Raw genomic sequence first — 25,743 nt, forward strand, 5'->3', positions numbered from 1 at the left:
GGCGTTTAGTGGTTCACCATAAAATGGTTCACCATTTCTAACACGTTTGCCACAATGATAATAAATTTGCAACTAGCTAGCATTCGATTAGTTTAATCTTCAAACTACTTATTAAGTTTATAGCAACTGAGATTTAAAAACTACAGTGATTAATATTTTAAAGAGCCGTGATATATGTAAACTCAATGAAAAAAAGTAGAAAATATTTTAAGGTTATTACCATCCAGACAAAAGGCTTTTATTCGATTGGTAGTTTAAGATAAGACGTTTTTAACGAAGAAAAGCATTCAACTGAAGTACTGAGTAAAAAAAGCATCTATATGTGAATTTTTTTTTTAATTAATTTGAAAGCCAACCCGTAAGATGGGTTCATGAAGAGCCACATCAAACAATGCACCAATTTCAAGGGTTATAAATCAACCAACAGCAATGTGTTAGTAGAGGGCTGGATAATCACAACCAGCTTTTGTTGACAAACTAAAACACCTCAAAGTGAACAAAATGTTTGTGTATCGTAACATAAATCTTTATTATGATATTGGTAGCTTTGTCAAACGTCATGGTTGAGCTGCGCTTCCACAAAAACGGTAAATTTCTCATGAAAAAAACGTATTCGCTGATGAAAAAAATGTCCCAACTAAATAACTCGTAAACTCAAAAAATGATGAAACATACTAGAATTTGATTCTACGAATGTGATGTAAATTTCTTAAGTGATGATATAGGCAGCAGTGACCAACTAATCCAATTGTTCTCATTGAGCATGGCTTCAAAGTAAATGCCACCTATTATCGGGAAAATATTTTCGAAACTGCGTGAGCAGGCAAACATTTCGCTAATAGACCATTGATGTACCAACATCACTCGGCACAGTCACAATAAAGCATGTGAAAACCAAGAATGGTGAAAAAAAAGCATTGGGAAAAGTACAGCTAATAGACAATGTGGTTTTCCGCAATAAATTCGGTATAAACCACCTAATATGGCTGATGAGTAATTCTAAATCAAATTACGAAACGCGTCCCATAGTGTGTTACGATCTTTGGCTTTCCTTTTCCATTCGGAAAGAAAAATCTCCCATCATCGAGCTCTTCTCGAAAGAGTTTCTCCTTCGAGAAGAAACAAAATATTGTAGAATTTAATAGCATGCAAAAAACCTGGAAAAGGAAACACTGGGCAGAGCCAGACCTGGATTCGAACCTGGGCACATGGAGCAACAGCGAGAGCCGTTGCCCTTGTCTAGCATTAGACGCCATCAATACAACTTCCTACATATGCACAAAATCATGTGTATACCATGGGAGTAGCATAATTAGTGTAGACAGAAAATCTGCCATTATACAGAAACACATGCATTGGGAAAAGTACAGTTAATAGACAGAGTTGTCGAGCGTGGTTAATGTGGTATTTATACCATAGAGGCGATTTCCGTTTCGGCATAAGTACAACTTACCAACGTACGGCTCTTGAAGCCTTCACACCTAATATAGCTGATGAGGAATTCCAAACCAAATTACGAAACGGGTCCCATAATGGTTGGAGTGGTGCGATCTCTGGCTTTCGTTTTCCATTTGCAAAGAAAAATCTCAAAAAAAACTCATGTAGCGCACATCATTTCGTCCCAGCGTGGCTGTTCAATTCGTCAGATGCCAATCCGATTAAGATTATTTTAACATATTTGAAACGATTACAAATATTTTCACACAAAAAATCTGGTAACACTTCATGTGAGCTGCCCTGTAGGCATAAATCCCTTAAGTTAAGTTCAACAGCTGACCTAAAGTTTTTCTTTCATCACTTTATTTTAATAAACCAACGATAGAATTCAATACAAATTGACTGGTTTTCCATATTTTGAAGAAAATTTATATAACTTCAGATATGCTTTAGGAATTTATCGTATAGGCCTCATGTACTATAAGTATAGTAGAGTTGCCAACATTTATGAAATTAAAACGCGTTTAAGGGTATTTTAATCATGAAAATAGTATGAGTATAGTATGTATAGTATAGTATGAGGTATTGTTTGATTAATTTTCTTGTGATTTCACAAAAAAAAATTAGAAAACTTGGATAAATCCTAAGGATTTATTGCATATGACTCAACAATTCAAATAAAAAAATTGTTCCCAGAAAAAAGAAATAAATTAATTCCTATACCCATAGGTAAAAAATTAAAATTTGCCCATGAATATTCCATTAAGGGCCATGGGCAATTTTCTCACATATCATTGAGTGCAGTTCGATTCAAGTTTAAGGGACCAAATGATAAGGGACCTCCTTTTTATAGCCGAGTCCGAACGGCCTGCCGCTGTGCGACACCGCTTTGGGGGAAGTTTTTGCATGGCACGCAAATTTGCCCATTCCATTAAGGAAAAGGGGCAAACTTCTCACATATCAATGAGAGCTGTCCGATTCCAGTTTTAAGCTCAATGATCAGGGGCCATTTTTTTATAGCCGAGTTCCAACGGCGTGACGCAGTGCGACACATCTTTGGGGAGTAGTTTTTACATGACTGCCATACCATGTTTTCAAATGGCATAGTTCCTCACAAAAGTTTCCAGCAATTGGAGGGTAAAACCACCGCTGAAAATTTATTCTGATGTTCTCGCCAGGAGTCGAAGCCAGGCCTTCAGCGTCATATGCGAACATGCTTACGTCTGCGCTATATTGGCCTCCCTATGCATGGCAAAGTATTTCACAAATGTCGCCAGCATTAGGAGTGGACAATCACGCTGAAAAACTTTTTCTGATGTTCTCGCAAGGATAAGGCGTTCAGCATGATAGGCGGACATGCTAACCTGCAGAGGCATCACTAATCTCACTTACTGGAACACACCTTATATTGGTAAATATACAGTATACAACTCTTCAAACAGCTGTTATATTCAACAGCTGATCTACTGATTTATTGTACATGTACAGTACATTTTCCTACGTTTTTTTATATTTGATTATTAAATTGCAGTTTAGCGTTAAGAACTAACCCTTTATAAGCATAGCTCTACACGAATAAGGCTTATATAGTAGAGTTGCCAACCATAATGAAAGGAAAATGTCTTCAATAATAGTTAAAATTTGGCAATATTATTTTATAAAAAAAAATCGTTCGAAATACTTACTGCAGATTTTGGAATAAACAAGGAATCACTTGCATATAACTTTGCTTATGACATATGCCACGCAACTTTAAGTCGTTACATCTAGTTGTGATACGATAAAAAAAAGAATTGTCCCCTCGAGAAAACTTTATTAAAAATCCCAAAACATAATTTTAAAATCTTCCCCTAAAAACATTCTACACCCATACTACTACTACTACACATGTAACATCCATTCATTCTTCCACACACAAAAAAGTATTCTCCAAACAGTTTTTGTCGCTGCCAACAGTTTTCTTTTTCGGTTACCAAGCATTAAGGCTAAATGTTATGGTAAGTAAACCACAATTCTAATTAGAAAATCCCCATCACACATACACAAGCCTACATGTGTATCCTCATAAACATTTTTATTTTGCTCCTTTCACTTCTGATACAGCATATGACCTCACAACCTCAAAACGGCAGTGGTGGAAATACCAAGAGCTAAACAAGCAAGCAAGGCTGAACAAAAAATTGTAACAAAAGAGGTCAACCAGAGCGTACCACGTTCTACAACACAAGAAAGGATAAGAAATGATATTAAATTTGTGCACACACTTTCATGCGTCTCTTCACACTCACCAAAGGCTACATCTATACTATACTCTCTCTCTCACACGTATATATACATACATACATATGTATATACATATATTCCGAAATCTATTCAACAAATTAATCTAAATAAGCAGCAGCAGAAGTATCAAAACGGATGGAGAGAGTGTGCAAGTAGAGGAAGAGCAACAAATTGTAGAAGAAGCAAAACAACAACAACAACGAAAAGGAAAAAGTGTGTCACCTTTATTTAGGCAAAAACAAGAAGCAGCTAAAGAAAAACACAACAACAACAGCAGCAACAGAAGTAATAGCAACAAACCAAAACATTCAACCACAACAAGAACTTGGATGGATGTTGGCGTATGGCATATGGCGGATGGATACAATCGACAATGATATTGGCTATGATGAAGAAGAGTGGGGTATACAAAAAGAAAACATGTGCTTTTATGTCTTGTTGGAATTGTAACTAGAGCTGAGAAACCAAATAACATTTAACAGAGCTGCCGCAAAACTCTCATTGTAAACAGATGGTAGATGGTTGTAGCGTTGTTATGTTAGTAAAGAAAGTGAGCATGCTTTATTTTTTTTTTTTGCCAAGGCAAGGTTGCCATTTTTATGCAAAAAATAATAGTTAATAAAATTCAAAAAAAAGTAAACTACATGATTTAAGCCATGTGTATACTAAATTTAGGAGAAAATAACCAGAAATATAGGGTGGCTGGCACAAAGTGTTACCAAGTTCAAATTGCAATTGCAATTTTTCCCATGAAAATTCCATTAGGAAGCAGAGGCAAACTTTTCACATATCAATGAAAATTGTCCGATTCGAGTTTAAGCCCAATGACAAGGAATCTCCTTTTATAGTCTAGTCCCAAAGGCGTGCTGCAGTGCAACACTTGCTTGTGGAGATGTTTTTACATGGCATAGAACCTAACAAATGTTGTCAGCATTGGGAGTGATAACCACCGCTGGAAATTATTTCTGAAGTTCTTGCAAGTATTCGAACCCATGCGTTGAGCGTCATAGGCGGACAACCTCTGAGCTACGATGGCCTTTGTTACAACTGGTATATATATCAAATGTAGAAGTGATGTTTGTTTTATTGACATATCATATTTTTACATGCCACAAACAGAATTTTATTTAAAAAGAAAGTTATTCGTGATAGTGTTGAAGCATAATAGTGTGATTACTTTATATTTGGCTAGAAAACTACAATCGTCTATTGTTGGCGAACTCAAACACCTGAAAGTGAATAAAATGTTCGTGTATCGAACCATAAATTGTTAAAATCATACTGGTGGGGTTGAAAGATGCCATGATGGTGGTCCCAAAAACTTGCACCAACACCTGAAATGGTTCAAATTCAACAAAATCCGCACTTTAGGAGCTATCAAATAGTTAAAGATTTGAAAATATTCCGCGATAGGATGCAACATATGTTTAAAAACGAGCTCCAAATAAAGCTCTACAAGTTCCAAAGGTCAAACAATTTTACACCAAAGCAAAAAAAGGTTAGACTCGAAAGAGCAAAGAAGTTGTTACGCTTGCGGCAACGTGGTGAATTTTCGAAATCATGTTCTCCAATTCGTAAACTCCCAAAATGATAGTATTTACTTAACCGATCGCATGTATGAGAAATTGAGCCTACAAACGGCCAGCCGTGGTAATTTTTTTCCATCTCAAATGGCCGCCGGTGGCCATTCGTTTTCAAAACCAGCCTGGCATCAAAGTAAGTTCTTATTATGGGGAAAACATTTCGGCAGCTGCTTTGGAACAGTACGCAAGTAAACATTTCGGTCGCAAATCATGGAAATACCAACAAGATTCGGCACTGTTAAATAAAGAACGTGTCAGCCAAAATGGCTAAAAAATTATGTACCGCACTTCATTTCGTCCTGCCCGATTCATCAGAAGCTAATCTGATGGACTTTTCTCTTTGGGACATGTTAGAGAGCAAGATTAGGACTAGAAATTATACCAAAATGGATGCGCTGAAGAAGGTCATTGTATGTGAATGGGCCAAAATAACGGCTTGCAACTCGTTTTTGACCAACCCAGAGCAATTGGTAAGCCAAATGTTGGTCACATCAAGCGAAAGGGAAATATAGAATCCTTCTCAATATATTCGTGATTTGATCAATAAAAAATATTTTCACAAAAAAAATTTGGTCGTGTGATTTTGTAAAACTTTGTGTCAGCTGCCCTGTATCTCCTTAGGCAGAATTTAAAAATAAAAAGTTAAAGCGTGTTAAGTGCGGATGGGCCGAATCTTATATATCGTGGATTGCATTTGTCAAGTTCTTTGCATGCAGAGAAGTTATAACATGGCAGGATACCACACAAATGCAGCCATCATTAGGAGGGGACAACCACCGCTGAAAATTTTTCTGATGTTCACGTCGAGATTTGAACCCAGCCGTTAGGCGTCATAGGCGGACATGCTAACCACTGCGCCACGTTGACCTCCGATAAATAAGAAGTATTTATGCAAAATTTCAGACCTCTAGTCTTACTCCTTCGAAAGTTGGCGTACTTTTGACCGGCGAACGGAGATGCCTAACGGATCGAGAATATTTATGAGGTCTTAGACCCCATCTCTATGGAGGTTAAAATAATTAGTTTCCTAATTTGTTTTCAACAATTCTATATTGATAAAATTTTGCCATAAGATTAAAGCTTTCACACTAAATTCTGATTTTGTTATGGTTGACCTTAAGTATAAAAAAAACGTTCAATGCTCTTCCGTGTGAGAAATATATTTCAACGCTTTAGCATGACGTTGGTGTAGAAAATTTATATTTGCACACGATATGAGGAAGAGAACAATTAAGAAATGCCTAATGCTCATAAAAAATAGCCGTGTTTTGCAATTGTTTATGAAAAAAAAACAGATCATGGTGGAAAAATATAACAACAATCGAGGGGAAAAAACAAAACGATTTTGAAATAAAATTTTTGGCATTTTAGCAATTTTTTTTAATTATTTCCTTTTTTAAAGCAAAACATTTTGATTACAAGACATATATGGGGTGATTTTTGGTATTTAAAATGATAATAAATTATTTTTTAAATATTTTTTTTTTCCTCAAAAATTTGCTTATCGAAATTGTTCTATTCCCCAGACTCATAACACAATCTACATTAGCCAGTCTAAGGCTACCACTATGGCAACTCCTTTTACAAATGAGCAGAGATTGCAACATAGTGCTGTTAACTTGAGTTGAGAGAGAGAGAGAAAGAGCGCAACAGCATAACAGTGTTCTATAACAGTGGGTTGAAAATGTTCAAATGGTTTTCACCTCACCAAAATGAAATTTGCACTATTTTCTCCTTACAAGCAAAATATTTTTTTATTTTATTTTTTTTTTACCTTTTATTATCACAGCAATGCTGGTGTTGTTGTTGTAATTGTTGTAATGTTGCAGGAGGTATTAAATTGTGATTTTGGGCCTGTAAGGCGTTACAATATTCCTTAGAATTTGGGCACTTGACCAATAATACTACACACACGGGAGAATTCGAATTGGAATTGGATGCGGTGGAGGAAGAAGACGATGACGATGATGAAGCAGAAGAAGCTGAAACGTTGGCAGCAACGGCAGCAGATGAAGACGAAGAATTTGCTGCTGATGACAACAAAGAAGCTGAAGATCCGGAAGCGGAAATCGAATTTGACAACTGTTGTAATTGTTGCTGCTGCTGCTGTTGATGGTGATGATGATAATGATGACGATGATTGGGGGGGTTCTGCTGCTGGAATTGCGATGAATGTTGTTGTTGCAGCAAACGATTGTGTTGCTGATGATGGTGGTGATGATGAGACAACGACGACGATGACGATGTTGAAGAACTATGCTGTTGCGAACTGTGATGTGTTTGCTGCTGACTTGTCGCCAAACCACTGTTTTGCTGTTGTCCTGCCTGATGCTGCTGATTCAAATGCCGGCGTATCGATTGATGTATGCGATGCGTTATCGAATTTGTCAAAGCGGAATGTTGTTGGTGATACAATGACGAAGAGGACGATGCCGAGGCAGTTAATGCGGAGGACGAGGAAGAGGATGTTGAGTGTTGAGAGTTATTACCACCCGTTAAACCTGAAGGTGGTGAATTCAAGCGATTGGCAATAATACTATTCAAAGTTGTACTTGATGTAATCAAAGTTGAGGGATTGGAAACCAGACTTCTTAAAGTAGAATTGGAGATAGATGATGACGACGATGACGATGAGGACGTTGTCGCTGTGTAGTTGTTTGTAGAACTATTTGTACTCGAGTTGCTGGCTGAGGAACTTTGTCTGGTTAATACATTTTGTAAATTATTAGAAGAAAATAATTCTTGCAACAAAGGTGAGGAGGGTGCTGACGAAGACGATGCTGGGGGTGAGGCCAAATGTTGAGCCAAAGTCTGCAGTGTGGGTCTTGTAGCCGGCTGGGTAGCTGAGGACTCCGTCGTGCTGGCTGCCGATATATGGCCTAAATGTTGCTGCAATACCGATGTTGTTTGATTGGTGACAGGCGACGAGAGGGGTGTCAAAACCTGTGGTGTACTACTTCCCGTTGTGTTCTGCAATTGATTTTGTAGTTCGCTGTTCTGACGTTGCTGTTGCTGGGGTAAGGCAGGTGTTGGTGGGGTTGAGGGTGGCGGTGTAGGGGGCGATGCCAGCAAATGATGCTGCTGCCTCAAATGGGGCGTTTGTATAATAGGCGGTGCTGCTATCAACTGTTGCAAACGACTACAGGTGGTGCTGGTGGCACTGCTGGAGGCCAATTCCTTGAGCGGCGAGGCTGATGGCGATGATATTGATGCCAAAGAATTGAACCCAGAAGTTGCAGATGTTGATGGCTGTGTTGTTGCAGCGGCCAAAGCCGCACTTAATGTTGGTGTAGATGAAGAGCTACTGCTGCTGCTATGCTGAGACTGCTGCTGAGTGGGTGTAGAGGGTGTGGTGGCTGGTGGTGTCAGGCAAAAACAATCATCATCAATTTCCGCATCCACAGAGGCAATGTCATTTAAATTCGGTAGGAAATTTTCCTCTAAATTTTGCACTAATATATTACTGCTGTTACTATTATTATTATTATTGTTGCTGTTGTTAAGGTTTGTATTAGGCTTTTTCTTAATTTTCACAAAGGGGTCAAACATTTTTCGTGGATTTTTTTGAATTTGTTTAATTTTGGGTTTTTCTTTTCTGTTTTGGTGTATGTTAAGTTTTGTTATTATTTTGTAATCGTGTTATACTTTTTTACAAATTTAAACAATTCATTACACTTTTTTATGTATATGTTTGGTATTGGTCACTTTTTAAAAAATATTTTGTTTCAAAAGCCTTTCTTTGTTTTGCTTTAGCGATTTCTCTGTAATCTTGGCAATAAATTTTTGTTTTTCTTAAAAATTTGCACTTTAAGGTATTGCTGTTTCTGCTATGATTTGAGTTAAAGTTTCAGTAATCCAGGGGTTTGAAACTTTTGTTAAATTTTTTTTGGGTTGCTCACAACGTCATGTCACATCACTTTTTCACAATTGAATATTGATGTTAAAATTTCACAATTTCTTGTTTTTCTTTATGTTAGCATTTCATATTTTTGTTCAATTTTTTGTTTTGTTTTATTTTTCAACTCATTTGACGAGTTTTTCTCTGGGGGGCGTTTCTATGCTTTTGTTTTCTTGAACTTAATAATTTTCCTTGTTTTGTTTTATTAAAAAATTTATTTCGCTATTTTTTGCCCCAAGTATTTTTTTAATGCAGAAAATTTTCGATTTTCAAAATTTTCTCTTATATTTTTGAATTTCACATTATTATTAAAACGAAAATTGAAACAACAAACAGCCTACCGACGAAAACAAAACAATTTAAAAATATTTTATTTTAGAGAGAATTTGTGTATTAGTGCGCGGCGTTGGGAAAAAGTGAACAACGTTCAATTTCACGTTACAATTGCTTAAGAGATCACAACGGGCGCACGATAGACGACGATGCGTTCACACCGAAAGTCAATAACAAACTAAACGTAGGAGACGGAACAAATATCACACGTTATGTTAAGTTAAAGCTAAAAAATACACGGTCAACAACAGCCAAAGAGTATAATAAATGCCAGGCGGACACACACACAAACCCTTGCTCGTTCGGAGGTCTCAATGGAACTCACAGATACTCAATGTGCATACTCACACACAAACACACAGTCAACATTGACAATCTCATGGTGAGACATTAGCACAAGAGCACCGAACGAATGGCACACACAGCACTACCTCTACCTCTGACAGATACTACAGCTCATGAGCTGTGGTGAGATATGAGATATGGTAGAGTGCTAGCAAGAGTCATCGAATCGTCGGTCGTCGCACATCGCGCACATGACGACTATACAACTGGTTTGGTGGGCTTTCGTTTTACTCTTGCCTTTAGCAGCTTTTTGTTGTTTTTGTTATTGAACTGCCTTTGCCTGGCTGGTATGGCATTGTTGTGGGGCGCTGTTTTGTTGTTGCCATTGTCTTTTTTTTGGTTATCTTGTCAGCTTGGTGTTTCCTCGTTTCACAAATTTTGTGTGTATTTTTTTTTTATTGAATATCACCATCATCATCAGAGTGCACGCTATACTCGTATTGTTGTTGTATTTGTTGCCACTGTTGCTGCCAACGTTGTTGTTGTTGTTGTTTTTGCTGTTGTTGGTGTTTACATTCACATGTCTCAAAGTAAAGAAAATATGTAACAAAGTGTTTATGGCGAAATCAATTGTTCACAATGGGAGCAAGTGAGCGCAGAGAATGAGCACAGCCCACATAAACTCAGCAGTAATGCCAATTCAGCTGATTTTCCTCTAAAACGTCTTTTCTTTTTTCATGTTATACCTACATATATACATTGATGCTGATTGGGCTACTTCTTTTTGTAGATAATTCTCATAAAATAACAAGCGACTGATCGAGACAATAATGTAACGCATAACTGCAGAATAAAATTGCCACCAGCCCAGCAAAAGAGACTGGTAAGTGGATCTTAGTGCTAGGTTAGGATTTCATGAAAGGAAACACAGCACCCCTCTAACAAAGGCAAGTCCACTGAAACTTCTCTCCATGATTTAGTCACTATCACAGAAGGTTATATCGCTATTAAGGAAAGTACAATGGTACAATTTCTTTAGATTGAGGGTGCCTTCAATAATGTCAAACTGACGCCAATCACGCAGTTGTTGCATTCTGTGAAATTTCTGAGTAATAACAGCAAAAACGTTTGCTAAAACAACAAAAAGTTCATTGAAAATGAGATAGTAGTAATTTTACGCTAAATCGCCAAACATTCCAATGTCATTAAGGAACAGGGGACATAGCAATGAGTGCTGTCCGATTTAAGTTTTCACATGGCATAATACCTCCCAAATGCCGCCACCATTCGGAGGGCATAAACACCGATGAAATTTCTTCTGATGTTCTTGCCAGGATTCGAACCCAGGTGTTCAGCGTCATAGAAAGACATGCTAACCTCTGCATTACGGTGGACTTCTTCAAAGGTTAAAAATGTTTAATGAATAAAAATTAAGCCGACAGTGTTTGCTGATATGAATTATTTTTTGTTTTAAATGCGATTTGAACCTTAGCGTTGGGCGCCACAGTGGCTCCCATATAAGGTGGTCCTTCGACTTGAATTCTTGAGCCCTTAGAAGCGGCAACTGTGTTTTGTTCTATCTTTCGTCTGCTAGGTTCTGCTGAATATCCAGATCCAAAAACTCTGGGACAAAGGTGGAGTGCATCCAGAGGAATTTGGGTCTGAGTCGAGTAGGTTTGTCTGGGCAGTTAAATAAGTTAAATAGGTGATGTGTGTCGTGTGGTCCTAGGTAAAAATCGGAAAGAGTAGGAGATGTGAAGGCTGCGTTTGCCGGATCGCGATTGAGCCAGAATTACTCTGGTTTGCCGGGGAGTTCAATTTCTTCAGGTGCAATGGGTGACGGTCGTTCTCCATGGACCACATTCACCCGGTAGCTGTTGACCGCATCTGCTACTGTGTTGAATATTGGCTAGACCGGCATGGCATACTAATTGATCTAGAGGTTCTCTTTTGTAGCGCTGAACATAAAGGTATATGCGCGGTGGATGCCTATCTAGAAGATGATATGTGGGATGATGCCATGCAAAACAGTCGTCGTGTAAGAAATCTAGGAAATCCATTCTGATACTCTGCGAATGGAAATTCTCAAAAAAGCCTCGGGAGGAATAGTCCCTCAAACGTCATAACTACTGGGGAGAGAAAGGAGATCGGTCTGTACAACTCTCCTTTACTCGAGTCCTTTTCAGCGGACTTACTCTACCCATGTTCCTGATCGGGATCTCTCTACTCATTTTCCGGACATCTGGAACTATGAAAGTGCTCAGGGACAGGTTGAAAATCTGTTTCATGTACTCGAATAACGGTACATCCAAGTTCTTTAGCAACAGTTAAGAGATTTCATTTGGGCCCAGCCCCTAGGCGACTTGGAGCTGCGAATGACATCTGTAACTTCGTCCGCGACAGATTTTATTGACGAATGACTCTCTTCCTTGCGTGGTCATTCTCGGGAACCTAATTGGCGATCACTGCTACGTCGCCAAAAGGGATTGAGATCCTGTCATCCCACTTGGATCGAAAGTGATTGGACAGTAACCACATCTTGTCAATGCCCGCACTTAAGTTATATTGCTTCAAGTACCCTATCCATAAAATCCGCTTGTTTTCTTTGACCACCCTATTGATTCCCCGAATCATTTCACTAATGCTGAGGCCATTAGCGTCGGAGCATCGAATCCCATCACACTTGTTTGTCAGTACTACTGTCTGCGCTGGTAAGTTGGGCCGCACCCAAATTCGCCCTGCTTGTCTAAAGCGGGCAGAAACTGCGTTAATGATGTCTCGAAATTTATTCTCAGCGACATGTACATCTGAGGAAAGGTGGTAACCCGTTGAAGCTGCGATTGGTGCACTCTTTGAAGCCGTCCCAATCGGCCTTCTTCTGATTGATATACTTCGGGCGTTCAGAGGTTATGAAACCGGATGGTCGGTAAATGGTGAGAATAAAGGGAAAGTGGTCCGAAATGGCGGCTTGCCAGCAGACATCATTTACTACACCAGGTGATGTAATAAAGATGTCTGGTGAGATGGTACTGTTGTCTGTAATTTTAGTGGGGACGTTCTTATTTACTGCCCAGAATGTGGAGCAATAAATCTACTTTATCAAAGTCATGCCCCTCTGGTCGCTAAAAAGGAGAGAATATCATAAAACATGGTGCGTATAAAAGTCCCCTAGACTTCTGATGCGTGACCTATTATTTTGATGACAACTGCTAAACGGCGGTTGTGGCCACCGGTCTTTGATCCTTAGACTATTGTGAATGTAAAACGTCCAATTGGAAGCCAACGTAGCACCGAGGTTAGCGCTGAACGCTTGGGTGCTAATCCTGACGAGAACACAAGAAAAATATCTCCGCGGCGTTTATCCCCTACTAGTGCCTGCGACATTTGTGAGGTATTATGCCATGTAAAAACTTCTCCCCAAATCGGTGTTGCACTGTGGCACGCCGTTCGGACTCGGCTATAAAACAGGTCCCTTATCATTAAGCCTCAACTTGAATTGAATTGCACTAATTGAAATGTGAAAAGTTTGTCCCTGTTCCTTAATGGAATGTTAATGGGCAAATTTGCACAACTTGCAAACGTGCTCTTGCGAAATAAATTTTCCCAGATGCAAATCATTGTAAACTCCTGTAGTCCCATCACATTATTCTTTGGCTATTTATTACAAAAGGTTGACAACACTTTCATCGCTCCCAGTCACACATAACAAACCATCACACAAACCCACACATATGGCTATTGCTTTCTCTCCCTCGCTTGCTTGCTCTCTCTCTCTCTCTCACTCATTCTGTTAATGTAAATTGGCTGACATTCTCATGGATTTCCATTATATTTTCCCTATGAGTTTCATAACAGAGGTCGAGAGATGACGACAAGAGCAAAGGAAGCAACGAGAGAGAGAGAGAGAGAGCGTCTGACGATGAGCAAAGCGGCGCGGCAGCATACAATATATTTTCATTTTGCAATGTTTTACATTGAGGTGATATTTTTTCTTCTTCTTCTTCTATCAAGTCATAGCAATGAAAATATACCTACTACGTATGTATGTATGTAAATAAATTTTTATGAGCACATGTAAGGATGTTTGTATAAATATTTCATTGTCTACCGCTAACAACAGCTCTCAGAGATATTTACTATATACAATTTTACATAAATATATGCATATGTATGTACAGATGTATGTGCCAACACAAGGTGGTACATGTTAATATGTTTTGGAGCTTCTCCCTCTCTGTTTCTGCTCGTATGGTTATTATTGGTTAGTGTATATGTATGTATTTACAAGTGATAAAACTCATTAATCTTATATGAACAATATGGGCATTTCCATATAAGTGTTATTTTATTACTTGCATGCCCATCACCATAATTGTCATCATAATTATCATTATCATCATCGAGTGTTGTATGTACAATTGTATCGTATGTGAATGTGAATGTGCCTGTCTCTGTTTGCGTTTAAAGGTTATTTTCAATTTCAAGATTAATAAGCATTTCCTTGATCTAAAAAAGCAAACGTACAAAACGTCGACGTAAATGAACAAAAAAAAAAAAAGAAATCAAGCCACAACCAAACAGCCAACCACGCGACGCAAGCGATGGCCGGCCGTTATAATAGAGCAGAGCAAAAGCCCATAGCGGCATTACACAGAGACAAAGCAACAACTTACATATAACAGACCTACAGACAGACGGACAGACATGCACTTGCTTACATTTAAACACACTGAATACTGAGTTATCATCATGACCCCTTTTCCGGAGTATGGGATGTCCTTGTTCGTTGTGCTTGGTGCCCATGGTTAAATAGTACGCACACGCAGATACACTTTCGCACATATTACACAAGCCCATAAGGCATACATATACACATACTATTTATGCGAAGAAGAAGAAGACATCGTAACAGAAGTACAAAAGTTTTATCAGGTTTTACTTCTTTGTTGTGATGACTTCCATTCTATCCCTCTCCTCTTCTCGTATTCCCTCTGTTTCCCCAGCTCAATAAAAAAAAAGCCATATATTTTCATGTCCCTTGAAATGTCGACCCTTTTTGGCAGCAACACCCAACATAAAAAACGAGAGGTATTAATTTGACATTTTGAGAAAGTCCCCAAAAAAAAAAAGGGGGGGGGGGGGGGGACGTTTAATACGACACATTAACATTTTCACACTCAGCATGGGCATCGCCAAGTTGATAAATTTTCTACATTTACAGCTTAAGCCCTAAATCTTTTGAAACGAAAGATGCCTAAAAGCAATATTTGTTTTAGTTCAGAACTTGGCATATGTTGGCAACTCTATTCAATGTATAGCAAATACCCATTTGACAATTGACACGTGTTTGGTTACGTTATTTGGCATTGAAACTACGCCATGCATACTGCAAGGCAAAAAATTAATTAGCAAAGTCCAAATGGGATGACTGTGTGCTATTCGAAATTCTATTTTCTATTTGCGTATTTTTTTTTTTATTAAAATAAACTAAAACAAAAAATTCAAATAATTCTCAGCAAAATTATTTATGCCTAGAATCTTTGACGCAAAAATATCGAAATACTTGTAAAGTTTTTTAAATAAAAAAGTAGAGGTACAGTATGATCGGTTTGGCCGAACTTTGTAAACAATGGAGTATGAAAATTTTAGCCAAATCTACAACAAAGCTCAAAAAGTTTTGTCGTAGACAACATGGGTCTGACAAGAAAATCGAGCTTCCCCTTTTTACAACAAACTGGGAGAACTGCTTATATGACTAATGTGATTGAATTTGAGTATTAAGTTATCTGTTGATCCTTCTTTACGACATCGCCAGTGCTCACATTGCAAATGTCCTCAAAACTGCCTTTTTGATGTTCATATATCCGATGTGGACCATACATGGCACAAATCTCGAAGGGTCCAACACAGCTCATCAAATTTTAGCGTAATCAGGTTATAAATAAGACTTCAAGGGTCCCAAGTCCAAAAATCTCCATCTAAAGCTCCATCTAAATTTGATCCTATCTGAACTGTACTTGGCACGGATGAATCGGGTAATAATTTCACCTTTCATGACCCCAAAACCGTAAATAAGAAGATCCGTCTATATGGCAGCTATATTCAAACATTGTCGGAATGGGATTGTATTTTACACTGAAGTCTGGGGGGTCTAATAGAACTCGCTGTATCAGATTTCAGTGAAGTTGGGTATAAATGCGCCTTTTAAAGGCCAAATATCTTAAATCAGAGGTTCGATATAAAAGGTGATTTTTTGACTATTATCTTTTCGGCAACACTGGTTTAAACAGATTACGCGCTTCTTCCATTCTGCGACGAAGCTCATTTTTGGCTCAATGGTTACGTAAATAAGCAGAATTGTCGATTCCAATGCATTCAGAAAAAGTCACCGTTTGGTGCGGTTTATGGGCCGGTGGCATCATTGGGCCGTGCTTCTTTAACAATGATGCGAATCGTAACGTAACTGTGAATGGTGAGCTCCACCGTTTGATGATATTAAACTTTTTTGCCCGAAATGCAAGAGCTTGACTTCCATGACACGTGGTTTCAACCAGGGTTACGGAGTCGACTGGAGTCGATATTTTGAAGCCGGAGTCGAAGTCGGAGTATTGAGTCGGAGTTTGGTTTGGAGTTGAGCACGTTAGCCCCGACTTCCGAACCGTTCTGGCTGACTGCGGAGCAGCTTCCAAATCTAGACGTGTAGTCTTTGGGGTTGCCTGTGCAGCGAATTTCCGAGCCTAATGTGGGGAGTCTTTCTCCCTATTAGTGAGAGTCTTAGGATCATTTGAACCAAGCCTCTCAATAAACCTGAGAGCGATGCGTCTTCTATTATTCGTGTTGGTTTGTCGGGGAAGGCCGATGGCCTAGACGAATTATAGGCATGCGAAGAAAGAATAGGTTCGGCCTTATCCTTGGGATTCGAACCAGGTGTCTTCGTCAAAAAAAGAGTATGGCAAAACTGAACTAAGCGGACCATTTGAGGCGCAGCCACGGTCAACATTTGCTGGAAATAATCTTCAAACATTAAATTATATGGACCGTACTATCGATTCAAATAAAGATTTTATGCATTTTTCTGAATTTTATGTGTTTTTTTTTACTTTTCTATAGCTCTTAAAAAATCTCCCTTATATGGATGCTATATCCAAATTTATATGGACCGACTACTAACATTCCATTGGGAACTGGGTATACTTCTCTCATATCAAATGTAGTCCGATTAAAGTTTGAGCTCAATGATAAGGGGCCTCCTTTTTTATGCACAGTCCGAACGATGTGCCGCAAAGGGTACCAACGGGTAGAGAAGTTTAAACATCGCAGGATAACTCACAAATGTTGCTTGCCAGTAAAGGAATAACCATCGCCGAAAAATTTTCTGATATTCACGCCGGCATTGAAGCCAGGCGTCGTAGGAGTACATGCTAACCTCTGGGTCACGATGGCCTTCGTACGGATCCGCACGGATATCAAGAGTTGTAAGAGTTCACTGTTTCAAATTTTAGCGAAGTCGTATCAAAAATACTCCTTTTATAGGCTCCAGAAATCTACTCAGGATATGGATATTGAAAATCCATTTGTATATTGGGAAGAGGCGGACGCTCTCCTTTACCCCAAAGCTAGATTTGGGTGGTGTGTGAAGCGTTCAAAGCAATTTTTTAGGATCCTTTGATTTCTGGGGCATTTATGCTCTTCGAAAACTCCCCGGAGGACACTTGCAGTGATCAGGGTAATGTGTTACTCAAATAGAGGCTTTTGATAAGTCCTTCGACTTGACTTCTTGACCACCTGACAACCGCAATTATTATCAGAAAGCTTTGAAATTTCGCTCGCAGTTTTCTATTACGACTTCCAACAATCGTGACAAGTATGGTACAATTCGGCGTATTATCTGATATACCATCTATTTAAACCGATCTCACGATTTGTCATTTTGAATTTCTAGAAGTTGCAATTGTAAAACTTATGCCCTGAGGCAAATATCTTTCAGTATGTGTCATATAACATGAAAGAATTTTAAAGATAGATTATGTTTTCCCAAGTTTATAGGTACGTTGAGTCCAATATTGACGCGATCGTGGTGATCGCGCTCATTGACTTTAGATGTCTAATTTCTCTTTCAATGCTTACGACCATTAATTTGAGTCTAACATTGTCCCGACAGGATCACATCTCCGCTGGGAGTACCTATTGCGCATATTCGTTTGCTTTTATATCTTTTAGTCTGAGATGACTCCGCCGCCTTTTGACCGCAAATTATGATCGCATTACAGAGTATTCGTACTGTACTCCTAGATGCCCCTTTTTGAGATCTTAATTATGTAAAATGTCAGTTTGGAGGTTTTTGGAGATGGGACATTCTAAGCCAGATATTTTTATTGGATACGTTCTCTACTCGCAAATACTTTTCTTATGGTACCCATATTGTCCGAGTTCGGCAACATCTCCGTTTGAAGGGGTTTAGGGTGAGGTGCTCCCCCAGATTGTTTGCCTCAAATTTATGCACCAGATTCGCGATATTTGTTTACAACTTATTCTGCCTGTCACAATGATTTGCAGTTGCCAAGTTCTTCGAATAATATCTTCCTATATGAACTCAACAATGACGGTATATCGAACATGATCTAACTCGGATAAGAAGTGCACTCCGTGGGCGCTTTAGAACTCAAATTATAACGTCTTTTAATCCGTTGAAACAAAAAATATAAAGAAGGTTGAAGATTTCGTTTGGCATTCAAAACTTACGATCTCAGATATTGTGAGCATATGTCCTTACCTAAAACGAAATAAGAAAAAATGTCGTTTGTTAAAAGATCAAACAAGAAATTTTCGTAATTTATAGTAAGAACAAAGAATATGTGATGAAATTAGAGCCTCATTTGCAAATTTGCCCATGAACATTCCATGAAGGAACATTTTAATCAGTGCTGTCCGATTCAAGTCGATCGAGTCGGATCGACTCGGTTCCACTTTCTGATTCAAATTGTCCATCTTCCTGTCTGTAAATTTGTGTACATAATACAGATTGCAATTTTCATCCGATCGTCTTCAAAGGACGCCTATTGAAACTGACAAAAATCGATTCAGAATTGAATATAGCTCCCATATATATGTTCGTATGATTTAGACTAATAAAAGTGTGGTCACAGTGGGTAGAAATTTCTTTCTCTACTAATATTGTACCTCATTGAGGCGGCAGCCCATGCCGCTGAAGGACTCCGTCGGGTCAATGCGGTACGTACAACCGGCTGCTATGGGATTGCTTCTCTAATATTGTTTTTCAATACTTCGGGGTACGCTGTGATGTATTTGGAATGCTCATATTGATCATATAAATCATATGACAATGCGCCCAACTTTATCATGGATGGTCCTCTTTAGAAAAGTGGTTAGTTTTATTTATAAATGGTAAACATTTACTTTTCTGTACACTTTTTTGGAAGATTTGATTGTTTTTATTATATTTTATGTTTTTAATGCTGCATTTTGTGAAATTTTAAATTTAATCTCTTGTTTTTATTATTGAGCTTTTGTAACCATTCACAATAGGCATAGTAACCATTCGCAGTAGACATCAATAGACATATCTTCTCAGTTGGCGACACTCAATTGTGAATAACATAACATAGAAATTCTGTAGACAGATGTATGTTTTAACTTCCACCTTACTGGCTATTTACATAGCTCTCATAAATATTTTCGTCCGATCTGGACTAATATTGCAAGAACATGTTCAGCGGGGTTTATATCTTTTTTCTATTAATGGCAAATATTACTATTTCTTCAATACTTCAATACGGGGTACGCAGTGAAGTATTTGGAAAGTCCATGAGTCCTGTAACAATACACCAAGCTTTCTCCTTGATGGCACTCGTTACAAAAGTTCTTAACTTTATATATAAGTGATTTATATCTACTCTCTGTATATTTTTTTTGGAAGAATTTTAATGTTTTTATTCTATTTTATGTTTTTCCCTGCTGCTTTTTGCGAAGTTTTAAACTAGATCTCTTGTTTTTATTATTGAGCCTTTGCCTTTACCGGGCCATTCACAATAGACATATATTTTCAGTTGACCACACTTATTTGTGAATAACATAACATGGCAATTCTGGAGACAGATGTTTGTTACAACACCCACCTGTAATGGCTACTTATCCAAAACATCAGAGTACAAGATTGATGACATTTCCATGCAATTTTCACAACATGAGCCTTAAGCACACATCTAAACGCAGACAAACTTGGTATAGAAGTAATAAAATTACTGTCCTGTAGTGACCCTCGAAGACTCCAGATCGATTGAAAATGTGTGGAATATCGTTAAAACTCAACGAAGAGAATTACGTCAGATGAACTTTGGTTACACATGTAAGTTTCGTAGGTATTTAAACCAGTTTCTGTTCGCCAGAACTTAGGATGATCCAATCCCTCTTTAAGTACAAGAGAGCGTAAAGTAACTAATGAGCTGTTAGAAAACTATTTGGCTACAATAGTAACTCAAAACTTGCAATCCCTTTTCTAATTTCGCACTTTTTCATTTGAAAACCAGAAGTGATTCGTGAGTGAGATCCATATCCAATCAAGTGATCCCGTGATAATCGCGTGAGCGTGACTGAATTAAAATTCTTCTAATCGCATGATAATCGCATTAGCGTTATTGAATCACGACTCACGAGAAAGCCACAAACCACTAGATATCACGACTTATAAGAAAAATACGACTTAGGGTTGGTATTCTATTCTGCTTTCGGAAAAGTCGCTAAATTTTTTAAATGTTTCGCGAGCGAAATTTGGCAGCAATCACATGCTTTTGTTTCCATACTAAAACACTTCTTTTTATCAGCACTGATTGCTTTGTATATTTAATTTTTTGCAAATAAATAAAAAAAAAAAACTAAACAATAAAACAAAGAAAAATGATGCCGGAAATGATAGCCATAATGGTTTCAAGGACTGAAAATAAAATATATTTTTCGCTTCATGGAAAAACATTTTTCAACCGTTATCGCAAGTTTTTCGTGAGTTGTGATATTTTTGTGAGTCGTGCGTGAGTAAAATTTTTGTCTCGTGAACGTGAGTGAACATGAGTCGACATAAAAAATTCGTGCGTGAATAATTTTTTTGTCTCGTCAGCTTGAGTGAAAAATCACTCACGTGCACATCTCTTGTATTACAAACCTTCTAGTCTAGCTCTTTTTCAGTCTCTTTCTTTTTACACTCTTAAGATTCCTTTATTTGTCTGTCTCGCACTATATAGTACTCTGACTCATGATTACAAAACTTTCTCATTATTTCCGTTTATTGAATTATTCCGCAAAAAAATCGTAAGAAAATTAAATGTGTTACAATAATCAGTTTCCATTCACAAAATTGTGGCCCATTCACAATAAGTTGCCAAAGTTTATGTGGTGGTGCGATGACAAACATTGCAGATAACAATCAATTTCACAATAATTGCACATTATTTCCTTACATTTGTTTTGCATTTCGTTTTAAGAGCCACAATGAAAGAAAAACAAGGAACAATTTCATGAAAACAAAAAATATTTTGCCAAAAGGTGTGCAAAAGAACTATAATGACAAATGGCCAAGTGCAATGCTTAGTAATGGCAATAAGGGTTGCCGTTATTGGGCAAAAAATTTAACAATTTGTACCGAGCGCTTCGAAAAATTATCTATTAATTGATTGCGAAATATGCCGAATTCTAATGCACGACATAACACAAACAAAAGCAACTCCGTTCAAGTGGAGTTGTTTGTTACCTATTCCGTCAGCATTTGCAATTAATTGAAACGAAATTCATATTGACGCAACGACATGTCGCCACTTCTGCGGAATGTGCAATTTCGTTGTTACCATTTTTTTTACTATTTTTTGTACTAGGCTTAAGAACTTAGTTCAAAACATATATTCGAGTAAAAGTAAAATCGGGCAAAAATAGCGCTGCTGATGTCAAAAATGTTAAAGACCATCTTAAAGGTCTATCAGCCAAGAAAAAAAAACTAAAAGGGTTTATAGAGCCCAAAGGGCATCCCGGTAGCCGAGTTGGTAGCGTGCTCGGCGGGGGTAGTGGGTTTGATCCTCACCAGTGGTTTAGGTCTAACCTACGGTAATATACTAGTCAGGGATGACAACTTGGTACTTTTAAGGTTACGTAAAACGCGAAAAGATATCACCCAATTCCAAACGGAAAAAGTTACTGAGTGAACTCTTTTTACATTTCTATTTAAAACGTTTGACCTTTCTTGCAAATTTGAGTTTTTTTCTATCGAAATCACATTTTTGATTTTAGTTCCGGTAAGCTTTATACTGAAGAATAAGTTGGATTGAGTGCAGCTAAATGGTCAGGTGTCATTTTTATATACCTCTCGTATGGAATTTGTAGATGCCTAAATAACTCACACCATAGAGCAGAAGCTAATTTGGCAGCCTATGACGCGGAATGCCTTGTTTCGAATTTCGGCGAAAATATCGGGAACATTTTTCAGCGGTGGTAATACCCTCCTACGGGGAGATCCAAATAGTGACAAGACGAGGCTATTACTGAAAGGAAGTAAGAAGGAGGTCAGCATAGCTTTCGGTATCATAACGGGACACATAGGACTACGAGCTCACTTCTGAAAAGCGATGCATGGGGGGAAGAGGAAAATACGTTGATTCATTTCCTATGTCATTGCCGGCATTCGCGACTAACAGACACCAAAACAATACCAGATATAATCCAACTGAGGCGCGTGGTTTGAAAAACCATTAGAAATGTTGTAATTGGCACAGTATTCTTGACTTAGATTTTCTTTTTCGAGTTTACTTTTTTGCATTTAGAGCGTATAATAATCTGATCACTGTCCATAGTGGCATGTGGCGGTTTAATATTCGCACCCTCTTTTCGACCTAACCTATGCCCTCCTAATTCTGGCGACATTTGTGAGGTACTACGCCATGTACAAACTTATGTGAGAAGTTTGCCCCTATTCCTTATTGGAATGTTTATGGGCAATTTTGTTTTTTTTTAATACCTAACAAAAATCACCAACATGAATGAGGGGATAATCACCGCTGAACTTTTCTTTCTTTTTTTATGTTTGAGGTAGGATTTGAAGGAGTTTTTCGAGGGCGATGCCCCACCATTCGTACACTGGTTGTTATTTTCTTCGTTTTTTTTTATTGGCTTACTTCAATTCAAGAGGAACGGAAGAGGTGGAACGTATATAGGATTCGACCTGGCCGAACTTAGGGCGATTTTACTTTATTTCACAAGATTTTTCTGATTTTCACCTTTTTATAAAATTTGTAACACTTTTGTTGGTAATTTGTTGGCATCACTGATCCTAATTGACTAAAAATGTCAGAGTCTGTTCAAATATTGCCACTCTAACTTAACCTAGGGTGCCAAAACCAATATTGCAATGTGTTGCCAACGAAATATCATTAGATACAATTGGTTTTGGTATAACAACAGTTACTTTTGTCGTTAAATCCTTTTTGCTTATGGCAACACTGTTTCTAGTCACTGTTTCTGCATGTCATGCAATCACAATATGAAAGGTTATTAAAATCCTCTCTCTCTCGCTCTAACTCATTAAATGCGTTAAGCAACAAACCTAATCATGTAATAACAGATAGATTGATGGAGAGGGCTCTAAATAAGAAAAGAAACGAATGACTAGATATGGTACGAAAAAAACTATTACTATAAAAAACGAAGAACGTATGTACAATTGTAATTGTAATCATGTTTCGAATTTCTCTTTATTTCTTTCATCAATGAAATTGTTCTATATCTTCTCTTCCCCTCAATTTAGTTGTAAAGGTTCTGTCCTTGTACACTGATGATGGTCATATGTCAGTTGACAAGTAAAATGAAAAAATAAAATAAATTAACTTACACGCTGACATAGGCCAGTCATGCTTGTTGTTGCCTAGTCTAGTGATGGACATTTTTTACAGCTGTCATAAAAGGCAGGGAAATAGAGTAAAAAAAAGCAATGTGTCAAATTATTCATTAAATAGTTACCATTTTCATATGGGTTCATTTGTCAAGAACAGCAAGAACAACTTTAATCGTTTTTTCTTTGCCCATTTAATAAACCATCATTATGGTCTTATACCCAATGTGATCATTATCGTTCTTCTTGTGTCAAAGTGAATGTGAAGGTTTTTATGCACCCAGAACAATGTGTCCCCCTAAGATACTGGCGGTTTCCATAGAAACGAATTGCTCCAGAAACAGACCGTTGGAGATTGATGGAAGAAGCCAAATAACAAGAAAACTCAACTTTATGTGGTTTATAATAATCAAATTAAGGATGAAACTGAAATGAATGCAATGATGACTAAAAAAAGACTTCAGAGACGTCGTGGGTAATGTTGTTGAGAAACTACAAAGTAATTTAACTGAAAAAATCTGTTCATAAATAGATGTAAATAAGTTGGGAGGCATAAAAACCGGCTGTAAATGCAATATAGCCTCTAAATTTTATATAAAGGAACAGCGAGGATACTTCTCTCATGTATTACGTAGAACAGATGTAAGGTTTACAGGTCAAAAGACCATTGGGGTTGCAAAATTTGTTAGGATTCATAACCCTAACACCAGCGAGACAAATTTCAAATTCTAAGCCAAACCTTTACTACTGTCGGAGATTCTCTCTACTCCTAGGCATGCTGTGAATAGATGAGGCACCCGTTAGTCTGCCTCTTTCTGTAGAAACAGTGAAGTGCTAAATTAAAACGCAAAAATAATTTCCTGCGCAATTTTGTCTATTTGCCATAAAATGGTAACGCGATTTGCCAACCTGTCAAAAAAGCACAAATATTTGCAAAACTTATACCTAACTAAAATTTGGAAAACATGAGTGGGCATAGCAGTCCAATAAAATTTATTAAGTTTCGTGCATGCAATTGCATAAATAATTGCTTTTAATTAGGCTGTACATTAATCGATTATTCATGACTTCAAATAACCGACTTCATTGATTCTTGACTTCAATATTCGAAAATAATACATTTCGAAATAAACAAATAATCGAATAATTTGGGACGGTTAATCGATTAATCGTTTAGATGTTAAAAAAAGCTTTACATACGTGGATTGTCTCATTTGCCAAATTTTTTTTATTATTATTTTGGCCTTTATGGGTAAAATTTCAATCGATTGGGATGAGAATATTTTACTTTAGTTCAAAAGGAAGATCAAATAAATCGGATCCATTCGCCCTATTTACAATTTAAATCGACATACATATATTGGAAATATTTGAAGAATAAAATGTTAAAAATATCGCGTCAACATATCAAACAATTAATCGGTTAAACAATTAATCGTTAACCTCTTACGGTCTTGTTGGGTTAATCCATTGGACATGAATTTTCAAATAAACGATTAATCGAATAATTGAAAAATACAAATAAATGTACACCCTAGTTTTAATTTTAATTTACCATTCACAATAGAGGTATTCTTGCAATTCGCCACACTTAGTTGTGAAAAACATATCATGGCAACCCTGACAACAGATGTTCTACATAAGCCTGCACGAAGTTCTAGACAATTACCAGTATCCAGAACTTCGAGAAGTCATGTGGCACTGACTCTTAATTAAATACTGAGTACCAATGATACTCGAGATGACAAGGCGATTTATTGGCGCCATCAAATAACCAGTGACCAACATCAGCGTCTGTTCCCACGTTAGGGGTTGCTGGAGGCGAGTGTCGGATCATGGAGCAAGCGACCTCGCGATTGGGTCGCTGGGTCAGTAACCCGCCCCGGTAAACTATGAGAATAGTAAAAACGGACCCCACTTACGTTGACGATTCGCGCAAACCAAAAAAGGACCATGATTTGCGGATCTACACCTGGAATGTCCGCACTCTCTATAGATGCAGTATACCCGCTGACGAATGTATTGGGAAAGTACAAGGC

General features: G+C 37.7%; 1 protein-coding gene across 3 annotated transcripts in view; it reads right to left on the minus strand.

Moving 5' to 3' along the window:
- The window catches only part of LOC106085921 (protein roadkill), a 453,420-nt gene that overhangs the window by 36,471 nt on the left and 391,206 nt on the right, over positions 1 to 25,743 (minus strand). Inside the window, exon 1 of one of the 3 annotated variants that reach the window (XM_013250404.2) lies at positions 7,078 to 9,973. The exons of the other annotated variants lie outside the window; for them this stretch is intronic. Coding sequence (XP_013105858.1) covers positions 7,078 to 8,852 — 1,775 coding nt within the window. The 5' untranslated portion in view covers positions 8,853 to 9,973. Of the gene's footprint in view, positions 1 to 7,077; positions 9,974 to 25,743 lie in introns of those variants that run through there. 3 annotated transcript variants of the gene reach the window in all.

The sequence above is a fragment of the Stomoxys calcitrans genome, chromosome 2, assembly GCF_963082655.1.
Source record: "Stomoxys calcitrans chromosome 2, idStoCalc2.1, whole genome shotgun sequence".
Classification (NCBI taxonomy): Eukaryota; Metazoa; Arthropoda; class Insecta; order Diptera; family Muscidae; genus Stomoxys; species Stomoxys calcitrans.